General features: G+C 46.5%; 1 protein-coding gene across 1 annotated transcript in view; it reads left to right on the top strand.

The window, feature by feature from the left end:
• SHANK2 (SH3 and multiple ankyrin repeat domains 2) overlaps positions 1-13783 on the top strand; it is an 846275-nt gene that overhangs the window by 743766 nt on the left and 88726 nt on the right. The window contains 1 exon segment of the mRNA XM_030200750.1: positions 3751-3831. Coding sequence (XP_030056610.1) covers positions 3751-3831 — 81 coding nt within the window.

The raw sequence follows: 13783 nt of genomic DNA, 5'->3' as shown, positions 1-13783 counted from the left end.
GTAACCCTAGAAAAAGGACAGAGTTAAAGGATGGGAAGACAGACCAGGTTTGACGGAAGAAAAGAAGAAATATGTAGAGCTGAGGGGGATATATATACGCTGATGATGTAACGATCTTCATCCCATTCAAACAAGATCTAAGGGAAATCTACAATGAAATCAAGCAAAGCCTACATATCATGAATTCCTGGGCAGATGCATTTCAGCTGAAACTTAATGCAGAAAAAACCCAATGCCTAGTACTCACCTCGCAATACAATAAGAATAAATTTACCACCATCAACACACCTAAACTAAATCTACCAGTTTCGGACACCCTAAAAATTCTTGGAGTCACCATTGATCGACACCTAACACTTGAGAGTCATGCGAAAAACATAACTAAAAAGATGTTTCATTCAATGTGGAAACTAAAAAGAGTCAGACCATTTTTTCCAAGGGCTGTCTTCCGCAATCTGGTACAATCATTGGTACTCAGTCATCTGGACTATTGTAACTCACTCTACGCTGGCTGCAAAGAGCAAATACTCAAAAAAAACTCCAGACAGCCCAGAACACGGCAGCCAGACTAATATTCGGCAAACCAAAATACGAAAGCGCGAAACCCCTACGAGAAAAACTACACTGGCTCCCACTTAAAGAACGCATCATGTTCAAACTTTGTACCCTAGTCCATAAAATCATCCATGGTGACACCCCAGCCTACATGTCAGACCTAATAGAATTACCACCCAGGAACGCAAAATAATCTTCTCGCACATTCCTTAATCTTCATCCTCCCAAGTGTAAAGGTCTGAAATACAAATTAATGCACGCATCTACGTTTTCCTATATGAGCACGCAGCTCTGGAACGTGTGGCAGAGCCAGTGGCAGGAGGCGGGGATAGTGCTGGGCAGACTTATACGGTCTGTGCCAGAGCCGGTGGTGGGAGGCGGGGCTGGTGGTTGGAAGGCGGGGATAGTGCTGGGCAGACTTATACGGTCTGTGCCCTGAAGAGGACAGGTACAAATCAAAGTAGGGTATACACAAAAAGTAGCACATATGAGTTTATCTTGTTGGGCAGACTGGATGGACCATGCAGGTGTTTTTCTGCCGTCATTTACTATGTTACTATGTTACCACGCAACCTGAAAACGGTCTATGAATTGACCAATTTCCGTAAACTATTGAAAACCTATCTCTTCGACAAGATATATCACAAAGATCAACACGTGTAACTGTATAATCTTTAATATATCCAGAAATGTCTTATAACGTCTTTTACTTTAACACTATCATGTATTTCACCACCATGTAACCCAAAACCCTATGTAAAACCAAATGTATATTCTCTTCTATTTCCAGTATCCATGATGAATTGTAAGCCACATTGAGCCTGCAAAGAGGTGGGATAATGTGGGATACAAATGCAATAAATAAATAAATAAAATAAGAAAGAAAGCAGCCAGGGGAAGAGATGAAGCATGGGGATAGAAGGAGATGTGAGAACTGGGAGATATGGAAGAAAATGGAGGAATGGGGAAGATGGAAAAGAGATAAGAAAGAAGATCAATAAGGAAAAATATAGAGATGAAGTGAAAAAGATGGAATAGGATGGTAAAATAAAGTAAGAGGGAGGTGTGAGAAAGGTAAACTAAGAGATGAGGTGAGATTGGGCAGGGCAGAGAAAGAAAACATGAGTTACATGGAGGACAAAGAATAGGAAAGGAGGCACTGTAGTAAGGGACAGGAAACAAGATGATAAGTAGAAGGCTAAAGTCTCCACATAGACAGCAACAAGGTGAAAAAATAAGGCAATTGATTAAATGAAGACAATCCAATTAAAATAGCAAGAAATCTTTAATACTATATTTATCAACCAAGGTTTGTGGAACAAATAAAAGGACCCGATAGGAAACAAGGTGGCATGAAGTGGAAAAAAGCTGCAATGATTACAGAGTAAGAAAGAAGAATAGGGAGGAAAGAGAATATAGAGAGCTGAAGGGGAGAAGTGACAGATGAAGTGGGTGGAAGCTACTTTTTGTCTCAGGCCCCCTTCCCTTCCCTAGACTGGACCGCAGCAGCTGAAGAAATCTGGAAACTGAGCTGAAACTGGAGCACTACATGCCCACAAGTGAACACAGAAGAAGTGCCAACAACAGCTTAAACCTGTTGTGTTGTATTGTGAGACCTTTGATACTAGCCAGAGTACTTCCTGACGCACTTCGAGCATTTTCAATACTAGCAGGAGCATGGGAGCCAACTTTTCAAAATTATTGGGGGTGCTAAGCTCAGTGGAAATAAACTCCCTGAACATGTACAAGGAATATTCTCGATATTGGGGGTGCTCAAGCACCCCCAGAACTGACTCCTTTGAAGGAGTACTTCTGATGCACCACATGCATCTTTGGTACTAGCAGGAGTACTTCTTGATGCACCGCATACATCTTCATCTCGTGAGGTCAGATCAGGCCCTGCTAGCTTGTCAATTCTCAGTACACGTGCCACAATAGAGGCTTGAACTGTGGCTGGAATTTCTTCAGTGTCGTTGGCTGCCTCAGTGGTGCGCCAGCTCCTGCTCTGCTTCCGGATTTCTTCAGCTGGTGGGGCTTGGGGATTCCTGCCAGCCACAGTAGAATTAATTTTGGTAGGGGGGGCAGCATGAGGATGGGAAGGAGCAGGGTACAGATGCTGGGGTGAACCCCACCCAGGTTGACCTTGGCCCCCCCCCCACCCCCCCAAAAAAGACAATCATTTCTGGCTGTGCCACGATAACGGCTGAGAGAGAAAAACTAGCATCAAAGGCTGTTATGGAAAAAGGGAACGTGGAGGAGTGAAAGAGACAAGAACAACAAAAGCATGAATGGGGGTGGGGGGATGGGGGGGACAGGCTGAGATAGGGAAAGAAGAGATAAGAAAAAAAAGGAAAGATGGGAAGAAGTGACTACAACTGCCCTAATTTATCCTCTGAGCTGCTCAGTTACCAGTCTGAATATCAGCTGGTTAACTTCTGGGTGACCTCACTGACCTGGATCTTCAATGCCGGTGCCCAGCATTGAATATCCAGGTTTAATTCAACCTATGGCTGTCAGCGGCTAAGAAATCACTGACCACTATAGGCTGAATGTCAGATCCATAATCTAATAAAATATCATGTATAACTTGTTTCTTTGGCACTTCCAACTGTGCCTCTGTAGCAATGAAATTAACGGCTTTAACACAGAGGCCAGGCTTAGAGTGAGGGGAGACTTTGCAAGTTTTCATGTACACTGCCCATCCATTCTGTCTTTCATTTTTTAAAAACGTATTCTTTATTAAGAATGCTGTATCTGAGGAGTGGTGAAGTTGGGACTGATCCATTCTGTCTTCTATCCATTCCACTCATGAGCCTCCCCTTTACCCATTTCACCACTGCCTGTGGTAACACTGTATGGTGGTGCATTTCTAGTGAGCTAGTTTGGGACCGAATCTTTGCTGGTTGTGGGGAGGATAAGGACACAGCTGTAGTGTCTCAGTATCTTTTTCCTGTGATGAAAACTGTATTGTGTGATCTCAGCAAATACTAAGCAGACATAGACTCCGAGTTCTGCTATTGGTCTCTCTTGTAACCCTGAAGAGAAGAGGACACCTAATGCTGTTAGCCGCTGCGCATCTCACCCAAACAGTGATGAGTTTATTCTGAGTAACAAGAACTGGCCTGTGTTCATATGTGCAGTGCTGTAAAGATAAATACTTACCCGAATTTATATATCCTTCTGTTTACCACAAAGCCCCTCCACCTCCCAAGCGAGCACCAACAACTGCGCTCTCCTTGCGATCAAAGTCAATGACCTCTGAGCTTGAAGAGCTTGGTAAGAAAAAAAAACATTTATTTTCACGCATGCTTAGTGCAATAACAAGTATAATGGAAGTTATTGGGTCCTTTGAAACGTAGCTGCACCTTATGCTCATGACCAGTACAGAGGAAAGATCTGGAAATGCTGCATCCCAAGAGATTTTGGAATGTGCACGGCTTGCATGAGAGATTCCTCCTAATTTTTATTTAACGTGTTTTTATTTAACGTGTAATGAATGCATCCTCCTGCCTTGACATAGCTTTGTAAAGCAGCAGTGCTGGGCCCTGTCTTTGTATTCTGTTTACCTCCTACACTTAATCTTTCAGCTGATCTAATATTGTTTTATTTTGAATTTCTGTGGCATCTCACCAGTGGAGAAAGGTAAGCTGACAAAAAACACTCACAAAGCTTGGTAGCATTGAAGCAGTGGATCCTCAGCCATCGCTAACTTTGCATATTTATACAGCAGTGTTTTATATGTCTTTCTTGGAGAAATTACTTTTTTTTCTGCAGATGCTTTGTTAATTTGTAGGAGTGTAACTGGAAAATTTCTACTTTGGATGTCTCTGAATGAGTTCTGGATCATACCAGATCAGTATTTCTTATTTCTACAGCCAAAGGATGTACACCAGTGTCCCAGTTCACATCTGTAATAACCTGAAGACATGTTCGTTGGATTGTTATTTCTCAAAGGGTGTAGAATTAAGTTGATTTCCTGTTACAGGTTGATGACTTGCAAAAGTGGTAGTTACATGGTCAGGAGATGTTTTTGTTTTCAGACTTCTGCATCTTGACGGTATCAGACTCCTGGCGTAACTAATCCTTTGGTGCACCCTCCTAACTGCATACTTACTATGGTGCAACAGAAAAAAATTGAGTGAACAGAAGTCATAAATATACTTCTAGAAATCTGAATTATGCATTAAAGAAAACAGCTTTTTTTGAAGTTCTCATTTTTTTTTCACTTGATAAAGCTACAGTCCAAATGTGTTTGAAAATAACCCCTTGGCATACAATCACTTGGTCTTTATATGGAGTACTACAGGTAAAAGCAGGACTTGCCTACCACTGTCTTCTACAGCGAAAATCTCCAGGGAATTGTAAGCAAAGGAACAGTTTGATGGCTCACGCTATTCTGTACCTTATAATTGTAGTACAGTTGCATTCGTGATGCAAAATACAGTTATTTTTTACATCCTAGAAATAAATTCTTGGTAGATTTACAGACCTTTAAAGCCAGATTTGAAGAACCATAGGGGTCCTTTTACCAAGCTGCAGTAAGCACTAGAGCATGCTTATTGCAGCTTAAAAAGGCTTACCAATGGATGTGCTCAGGCATCCTATGGTAAGCTCCGGCTTAGCGCACACACTTCATGTGCTAAAAAATCATTTTAATTTTTACCATGGAGAGTGGGCATTGCTGTACTAATCAGTTAGCGCAGCTGCATTGCTACACATTAACTGATTAGCATCTGATTAGCATGTGAGCCCTTACCTGGGGATTGTATATCGCACCTAGAGATCTGCGCTGAAATCCAAGTAGATTCTGTAGCAATGCACGTAACTTATCAAGCTAATAAGCGAGGATAACAGCACTTAACAAGGAATAACGAGCACTAATTAGAAATTATGCTTACAACTCGCTAAGCGCATTCTGTAACTAAGTGCGCTGAACTTCTAATGTACTCAGGCAAAAAGGGGCATGGGTATGGTTGGGGAAATTTGCATTTTGTGGGTGTTCTGAAATTTACACGTATAGAGTATGGCCCACTGCACCTAAATCCAGTGGTGTAGCTACGTGGGGCCATGGGGGCTTGGGCCTCACAAACTTTCCTCTGGGCCCCTGCTTTTGCTGGTGGGGGTCCTCAACCCCCACCAGCTGAACAGGGCCGCCAAGAAGGGGGGGCAGGGGGGACAAAATTCCACGGGCCCAGGCCTCCAAGGGGGGCCCAGCACCGCAGTCGCACCCACCCTCTGTCGTCGACCGTCTGCCTCCGGGCCGGGCCCCCTGCATTGAAATCACAGCGCTTCTCACCTCTGTGTGAAAGCGCTGCAGGCAGCAGCGGATTGCTTCCCTTCAGGCCTCCTTCCCTCCCTGTGTCCCGCCCTCGTCTGACGTAACTTCCGCGAGGGCGGGACACAGGGAGGGAAGGAGGCCCGAAGGGAGGCGATCTGCTGCTGCCTGCAGCGCTTTCACACGGAGGTGAGAGACGCTGTGATTTCCATGCAGGGGGCCCGGCCTGGTGGCGGGTGGAGGGGGGAGAAGCAGCGGTGGCGACCTCGGGGAGGGGTGGCGGGGGTTGGGCCCGGCCCAGTCTCTCGGCAGCCCTGCAGCTGAAGCCTTGACCAGCACCGGTCTTGGCGCTGCCGCCATGATGCCTGCCCTGCTCTTCTCTTTCCCCTCATGTCCTGCACACTTCTTTTAGTGAAATTGGGCATGCAGGACATGAGGGGGAAGAAAGGGCAGGGCAGGCGGTGCCGGAGACAGTGCTGGAGAAGGCTTCAACTGGCGGGGGTTGGGGACCCCCACCAGCCAAGGTATTTTCTGCGGTGGGGGGGCGGTGGGGGGGCGGTGGAGGGGCAGCAGACCAAAATGTGCCCCCCTACCTCGGACTCTGGGCCCCTCCCACCGCAAGGTCCGGCTATGCCCCTGCCTAAATCTATGCACCGGGATTTACGCCATGAGCTTAGTTTTAGGCACTGAAATATCAACTAAGTGTGTTTTATAATCGGTGCCTAAATCTAGATGCCAATTATAGAATATGCTTAATCAACATTGATTTCAGCGCCAATTTTTTAGGTGCTATGTATAGAATCTCCCCCTTAATGCCTATAACATTGGTTTCAGTAAGGACTCACACGCAAATCTTTTATAATTGCCACATGCTAATGGCAGTATTAGCGAGTGGCCATTAAGACAAAAATTTGATAATTGCCGATTTTACTGCAGCACTAAAAATGGCCCCAGCGTGCAGGAAAGACCCGCTTAGGGGCACGCTTGGGTCACTTTTTAGCACTGATTTGTAAAAGGACCCCATAGTGTTCTCAAAGTAAATCTTTTAGAAGCCACAAAAGCTATTGCACAAGTTTTTGCCCAGCACTAAATTTATAGTCTGGGCAAACTTGCAGTATTTAAAAATTAGGGAAATAGTGTGTGTAGGGGGTCAGTTTTATTTTTATTGTTTTTTGCCCAGTTGTTTGATTGAAAAGGTCTGGAAACAATGCTATTTTTGCATAAGCCTTAAATATAGCCAAAACCCAAATTGGCCTTCTGGGGAATGAGAAAATACCTACTGTATCTGAAAGTAAATTTCCTTGATTGAGCTACAACTGAAAAAGACGGTAGCTAATTCCAAAATTCATTCCCTTCTCCCCAGAGCCCTCGAGCGCCTGAAACAACGCACTTGAGGGCTCTTAGTGCAAGTAGCATGCAAATGCATGCTAAACAGGGCTCTCAGCGCAAGTAGCTTGCAAATGCATGCTAATCAGCGCTTAACGCATTCATCCCCAATGATCAGCGGCCAGCGTGCCAAAGATTGGGTCGCTGGCCGCGGCAAAATCTACGGCAGCTCCGAGCTGGTGTTAAGGTTTGCGCCGATCATTGGGGAGGAATGGTGAGCCCTGTCAGCATGCAGTTGCATGCTGGCAGGCCCCCGTTCCCCCACAAAGCAAACGCAAACAGGGGGCTGGAGGTCCGGTGGACCTCCGGTCCCCCCAACGATCTCACCCCCCCAAGTTCAGGGAGGGCTGGAGATCCGGTGGGTCCCCAGCCCCCCAAACCCCCAGAAAATATCAAGTGGCTGCCGCTGGCGGCCAAACCCTCTCCCACCCTCCCACCCAGTGAGCGATGGGGGGGGGGGGCTGGAGGTCCACCCCAACCCCCCCCCCCCCCCGCGTTGTTGTACCAATCCCTGGTGGTCCAGTAGGAGTAGTGACAACCCCCCTCCCTGCCCCCTACCCTCTCCCACCCTCCCACCCAGAGAGCGAAGCCAACCCAACTCCCCCCCCCCCCCACAGTGTATACCAATCCCTGGTGGTCTAGTGTGAGTAGAAGTAGTGACAACCCCCCTCCCGGCCCCCCCACCTTTAGTTGGAGGAGGGACGCAGCCTGCCTCCCTCCTCTTCCAGTGGATGACATCGCAAAATGGCGGTGCCCAGCCCTGCCCATTGCACCCTGGGATACGCTGGGTGGGGCTACAAACCATGTAAGGGAATCGCTCCCTTACATGGTCTGTAGCCCCGCCCCGTGCATCCCAGGATGCGATGTCATCCACTGGAAGAGGAGGGAGGCAGGCTGCGTCCCTCCTCCAACTAAAGGTAGGGTGGGGCCGGGAGGGGGGTTGTCACTACTTCTACTCATGCTAGACCACCAGGGATTGGTATACGCTGGGGGGGGGGGGGGAGTTGGGGTGGCTTCGCTCGCTGGGTGGGAGGGTGGGAGAGGGTAGGGGGGCCGGGAGGGGGGTTGTCACTACTCCTACTGGACCACCAGGGATTGGTACAACAACGTGGGGGGGAGGAGTTGGGGTGGACCTCCAGTCCCCCCCCCATCGCTCGCTGGGTAGGAGGGTGGGAGAGGGTTTGGCCGGCGGCGGCCACTTGATACTTTCTGGGGGTTCATGGAGCTGGAGATCCACCGGTTCTCCAGCCCCCCCTGAACTTGGGGGGTGGGTGAGATTGTCGGGGGGACCAGAGGTCCGCCGGACCTTCAGCCCCCATTTTGCCTTGCTCGGGGCAGGGGTAGTCAGGTCTTTGGTGGTCCCATGGACCTCCAGTCCCTGTGTTTGACAGGTTTGGGCTTTTGAGAGCCCAGACCTGTCAAACAAGTACGGGAGAATTATGCTGAGCGCATGCTCAGGTACAATTCTTCCGCACTTCTACCCCTTGATCAGAGATAATAGCACTGCTTAAATTTGCATGCATTATCTCTGATCATCGATGCAGAAAAGCCTTGCCTGTTCCAGCGCTATTTTTAGAGCGCTGTTTGGAACAGCGCAGGGCTTTTGATCATGAGGGCCTTAGTGCAAACATTGCGAAAATAATGAGTGGCTCCAACTTCTCACTCGGCACCCTTAAGGAGAGCAGCCTCTCTTCCCTATAACATTCACCTCCACAAGCTCCATAAACATTAGAATACCTCCATTATAACTAACAGAAACCTCCAAATCTCTCTCTTTAGTGAATCAGGTTGAAAATAGAGGCTGACCAAGTTTTGGTTTTAGTACCGAAACCGGCCTGAAATCTGTGTTTGGTCTTATTTTGGTTTCAGCAAAAAATGTGTGCAGCCTCTACTTTCTCCCGACACCACCTTCCCCCAACCAAAAGGAGCCACCTGCTGGAGGCACCTTTCTCGTGAGACCACCCCCTCTCTGTGGCAGTCCCCTCCTGGGCCTACCTTGTCATTGGTTGGTAGCGGGTACAGGAGTGTCCCTACTCACTTCTGCGCATGACTGGTTCCAGGTGAAAATGGCTTCCGAGTTCAGGAAGGGAACTGCCGCTTGCAGGTGGGTTGCTGCCACTGGTGGGTGGGTCCGGAAGGCGGCTCTGTTTGGTTGGGTAAGAGAAGGGAGTGGGGGTGGTTGGAGGGGTCCAGTTTCAATTTTGGCTTCAATTTCAGCCAATTTCAGTCACAAATTCAGTTTTGACAAACTAACGATCCTGTCGGGCTCTAGGTGAAAAGGACAGTATGAAACTCTTGAAATAGTTTCTTTACTAGGTTCTCATTAAGAAGCTATTGCTGTGCATTTGAGCTGTTATCCCCCTGATTCTGTAAAGCACGCCAAAAATTGTGTGCACCAATGTAGACGTGTTCCTGATTTGTGTTCGCAATTTCATTGAGTAACAAGCCAATTAGTTCCAATAATTAGCTTTTTAATAAGCAATTGAAATAATTTGATTTAATTAGGACCAACGCATGTAAAATTAGGTGTGGGATCCATGCCTAAAATTTACACACGTTCCAAAAAGGGGGCATGAAAATAGGAGGGGCATGGAAATAGGAGGGTCATGGGCGTTTTGGGGCAGAACGGGGGCATTTCTTTGAGTTATGCACGTAATTACAGAATAATGTTGTTCTATGTGTAAATTTAGGCGCAGGCATTTGCACCATGTCTTCGTTGGTGCAAATGACAATGCCTGAATTTATGCATGACTCCGTTTAAGCATGTAGTGAATAATAATTTTCAATAGTATGTCTCTTGGTAAATTTGTGGGCTTAATGCTAAATACTTTATATTATTGATGACACAGAAAAAGAAACATTTTGGGGGGTTTTCCTGCCACTTCATGAAGCAATATGAAAATGTCATCTCAAATAAATTTGTCCCTCTTTGAGTTCTGGGATCCTTCAGTAACTACCATCATCAGTTATATGAACAAGTAAAATGTGTTACAGAATTGTTTAGCTCAACACTTTCTTCCCTTACTCCCTCAAGAAGAAAATTCAGCAGAGGTAGTGCAAAAAAACAAAATGATAGCCATTCAGCAAATAATTAAAAGCACACAATGGTAAGAGAATTGATTTAAGTTAAATTCCTTTTTCTTTTCCAAGCTTCAGTACGGAGGAAGAAGGGTAAGGGAAGAGTTCTGTGTCATTCCTAACTTTTTTAATATGGAAAACAATGTGCAAAATTTGTAATTGCTGTGAATATTCCAAGATTTGTTTATGATATGTGAGGCATTTACAGTGCTTTTATAGGAGGACTTTTGTGTTTCTTGGGGGGGGGGGGGGGGGGTGAGGGTTCCATTTTCATTTCCTTGTCATTGTTGCTTGTTCTCCCCAATGACTCCTGGTATCATATCCCCGGTACTGGGTCCAAACTGAAAAGTGCCATAAGAGTAGGGCTGACAACAGTGAGGGTGCAAAATGTTTCTGAAACAGGTTGTGCCTGTAGCTCTGAAATGGAACAAGAATTTCCACTGTCCATACGCACTTTAACCTTTTGAGACCTTGACACCTCCCTTAAAAAGCTTGTTTATATATTTAATAGATTCATTATAATCCTAGAGAAATCTAGACAGGTACTTTTCTAGAAATGGTGCAGTTGAAGCTTTGTACCTGATTAATTATAGATCTCTTCTACTGTTACATGTAGTATGGTTGCCATGTTAGTCCACTCGAAAGGATTGAAATCAAGGTTAGTATAAAAGATATAGATAGTAATAACTTGTTCTTGGAATTAAGTAAATCATTTTTGACTAGCTTTCACAAACTAAAAGCTCCTTTTTCAGGTCAGAACAGTACGATGTGAGGAAGACAGTAAATGCTTCTGTGCTGTCAATAACTTACCAGCTGATAAAGAACTTTTCTTTGCTGTAACTGTAAGGGAAGAAGGACAAACCTTAGCAATTGCGGGGCCCTGTGCAGACCAGTTCGGTGGTGCCCCCCGACTCCTTACTTAGCCCTGCCCCAACCTTTTGACAAGATGTTTATTTTTTGTATTTATGTGCATTGCTAAGGGTCCCACAGCCTCCGGGGGGGGGGGGGGGGGGGGGGGAGCTCTGCCCTCTCCCTCACTCCTGAACCTCAGGGTGCCTTGCCCTTTTCCCCCTCCTGAGCCTCAGGGTACCTTGCCCTGCCCTGCCCTCTCCAACCCTTTCTGGTGGTCTAGTGGCCTCTTCAGGGCAGGAAAGAACCTCCCCTTGAGCCGACTTACCCCCTCCCCCATTAATATTTCCCCCCATCCCACCCATAGACCCTCCCTGGGCCTACCTTATGAAGGCCTGGTGGTCTAGTGGCATCTTTCACTGCTCCATCGCAATGGATGCTAGACTTCCTGCATCCATGCTGGTTCCAGTTGCAAAATGACTGCTGGGACCACCACAGTGGTCTCAACAGTCATTGTGATAGAGCAGTGGTAGAGGGCAAGAACAATTTGGGTTCTTTCCTGCCCCCAAAGATGTCATTAGACCATAGGCCTTCCTAAGTTTCAAGTTTAGTAGTACTTGATATACTGCCCTTAGAGTGCTTCTAAGGTAGGCCTGGGGAGGGTCTAAGGGTGGGATGGGGTGGGAGCGAAGTGATCATGGTGGGGGAAAGTGATCATAAGAGAAAGTGGAGTGAGTTTCAGATTTCAGCTGAAAATGCACGAGCATTGTAAGCCAAAACCTGAACCTGGATTTCAGTTTGGTTTCAGTGCCAGATCAAAATTCAGTTGACCTATACCTCGCCCATAGGTATAAAATAGGATGTGCAACATTTAGCATACATAATGTCCATTAGTGCACGCTAAGCTTTAGTAAAAGGGCCCCTTAGTTGTAATATGATGCAGTGCTGTAATATTTTACTAAGCTGTGGTGATGTAGTATTTTATGTCTTGCACGTATTGTTTGTTTTACTGAGTGGTGGGATGTATTTTATGTTTGTATGCATTGTTTATTTTATTGTTTGCTCTTTTTGTATCCATCTGAGAATTATGGCAATTGGGTGGGTTAGAAATGTTTTAAATAAACATTTAAGCATTAGTTTATCAGTCAGCACCAAGACCTGTACTTATAACTTTTAGTTACAAAGGACAGTGTTTCAATGTACTTAGATTTTAGCAAAGCTTTTGAAACAGATCTTCATAGGCAGCTTATAAATAAACTGAGTACCCTTGGTAGAAAAGACCACAGCGAAAGCTAGAAGGATGCTTGGAGATTCTGTACCAAATGGTATACACCTCCTTTCTACTCTGACTTAGTATGATCCTGAGGACAGGAACATACAGGACTAGTGAGGGTCCTGCAAGAATCCTAACATGACTAATTTAAAAGTGCTGAGCACAAGACACATAATATGGGATGACTCGTTTTCATTGGAGATGTGTTCTTTGAGCAGAGAGACAGAGTAGGTGTTAATAGACAAAGAATGCGTAGAGAGCTTTGATTTCTAGATACCACATACACAGGAGGAGGAGAAAGTTTAAAGGTCTGATATATCTGTGTCATCTTGTACATCACCTTGTTTATCTGCATTGAGTTTTTTTCACTCAAGCAAATATAGGGCTCCTTTTACGGGCTTACCGCTCGCTGTACAGGAAGTACTGCCGGGCTACCGCAGCAGCCTGGCAGTACTTCCTCCCCCTAGTGCGCCATCATTTCCAGAGCTAGAAAAATGTATTTATTTTTGTAGCACCGGAGTGTACCCGGTGGTAATCGGGCAGTGCCGTGTGCTGTCCAGTTACCGCCAGGTTAACGCAATGGGTGGTAGTAAGGACTCCCCCCCCCCCCCCCCCCCCGAAATGGCCATGTGGCAAGTGCTTTACTTGCCGCACGGCCATTTACTGCAGGATGGCGCAGTGGCATAGCCACAGGTGGGCCCACTTTGGACTCAGGGCCAACCCAAAATTGTTACACACTTGCTGTGACTGGTGGGGATCCCCAAACCTTGCCAGCTGAAGATTTTCTCTCCTTGGGCAGCCAGAGCTCTTCCAAATGTCAGCCAGCAGCACTTGCCTTGAGCTGACGCTGAGACCAGCCCTTCTGCACATGCTCAGTTTTTGCACAAGGAAAAGCACTGAGCATGCACGGTCTGCCGGCAGCAGCATCAGTTTGAAGCAAGTGCTGCCGGCTGCCATTTGGAAGAGTGCTGGCTGCTCGAGGAGGAGGAGGAAATCTTCAGCTGGCAGGGTTTGGGGATCTCTGTCAGCTCAAGGATTTAATATTTGGGGTTTGTGGTCAGGGAGGGGTGGAGAGAGGAGCAAACCAGATGGGGACTGTGTGTGTGGGGGGGCGGGGGGAGAATTCCATGCTCACCCACCTTGGGCTCAGGCCCACCCAAAATTGACCATCTGGCTACGCCCCTGAGATGGCGAAACTTCCTTTTTACCAGCTGCGGTAAAAGGGGGGCCTCGGTGCACATGTAAAACATGCACTGACACCAGCACCAGCCCCCTTTTGCCGCAGGCCCATAGTCATCCATATTGAAGAGTGCTAGATGTGCTGGTGCAGTTTTGTCACTGTTTCCAAATGTAAAATATTTTAAAGC

Source organism: Microcaecilia unicolor, chromosome 4 (genome assembly GCF_901765095.1).
Source record: "Microcaecilia unicolor chromosome 4, aMicUni1.1, whole genome shotgun sequence".
NCBI lineage: Eukaryota > Metazoa > Chordata > Amphibia > Gymnophiona > Siphonopidae > Microcaecilia > Microcaecilia unicolor.
The sequence above is the reverse complement of the archived record's forward strand: the minus strand, read 5'-3'. Positions and strand labels throughout refer to the sequence as shown.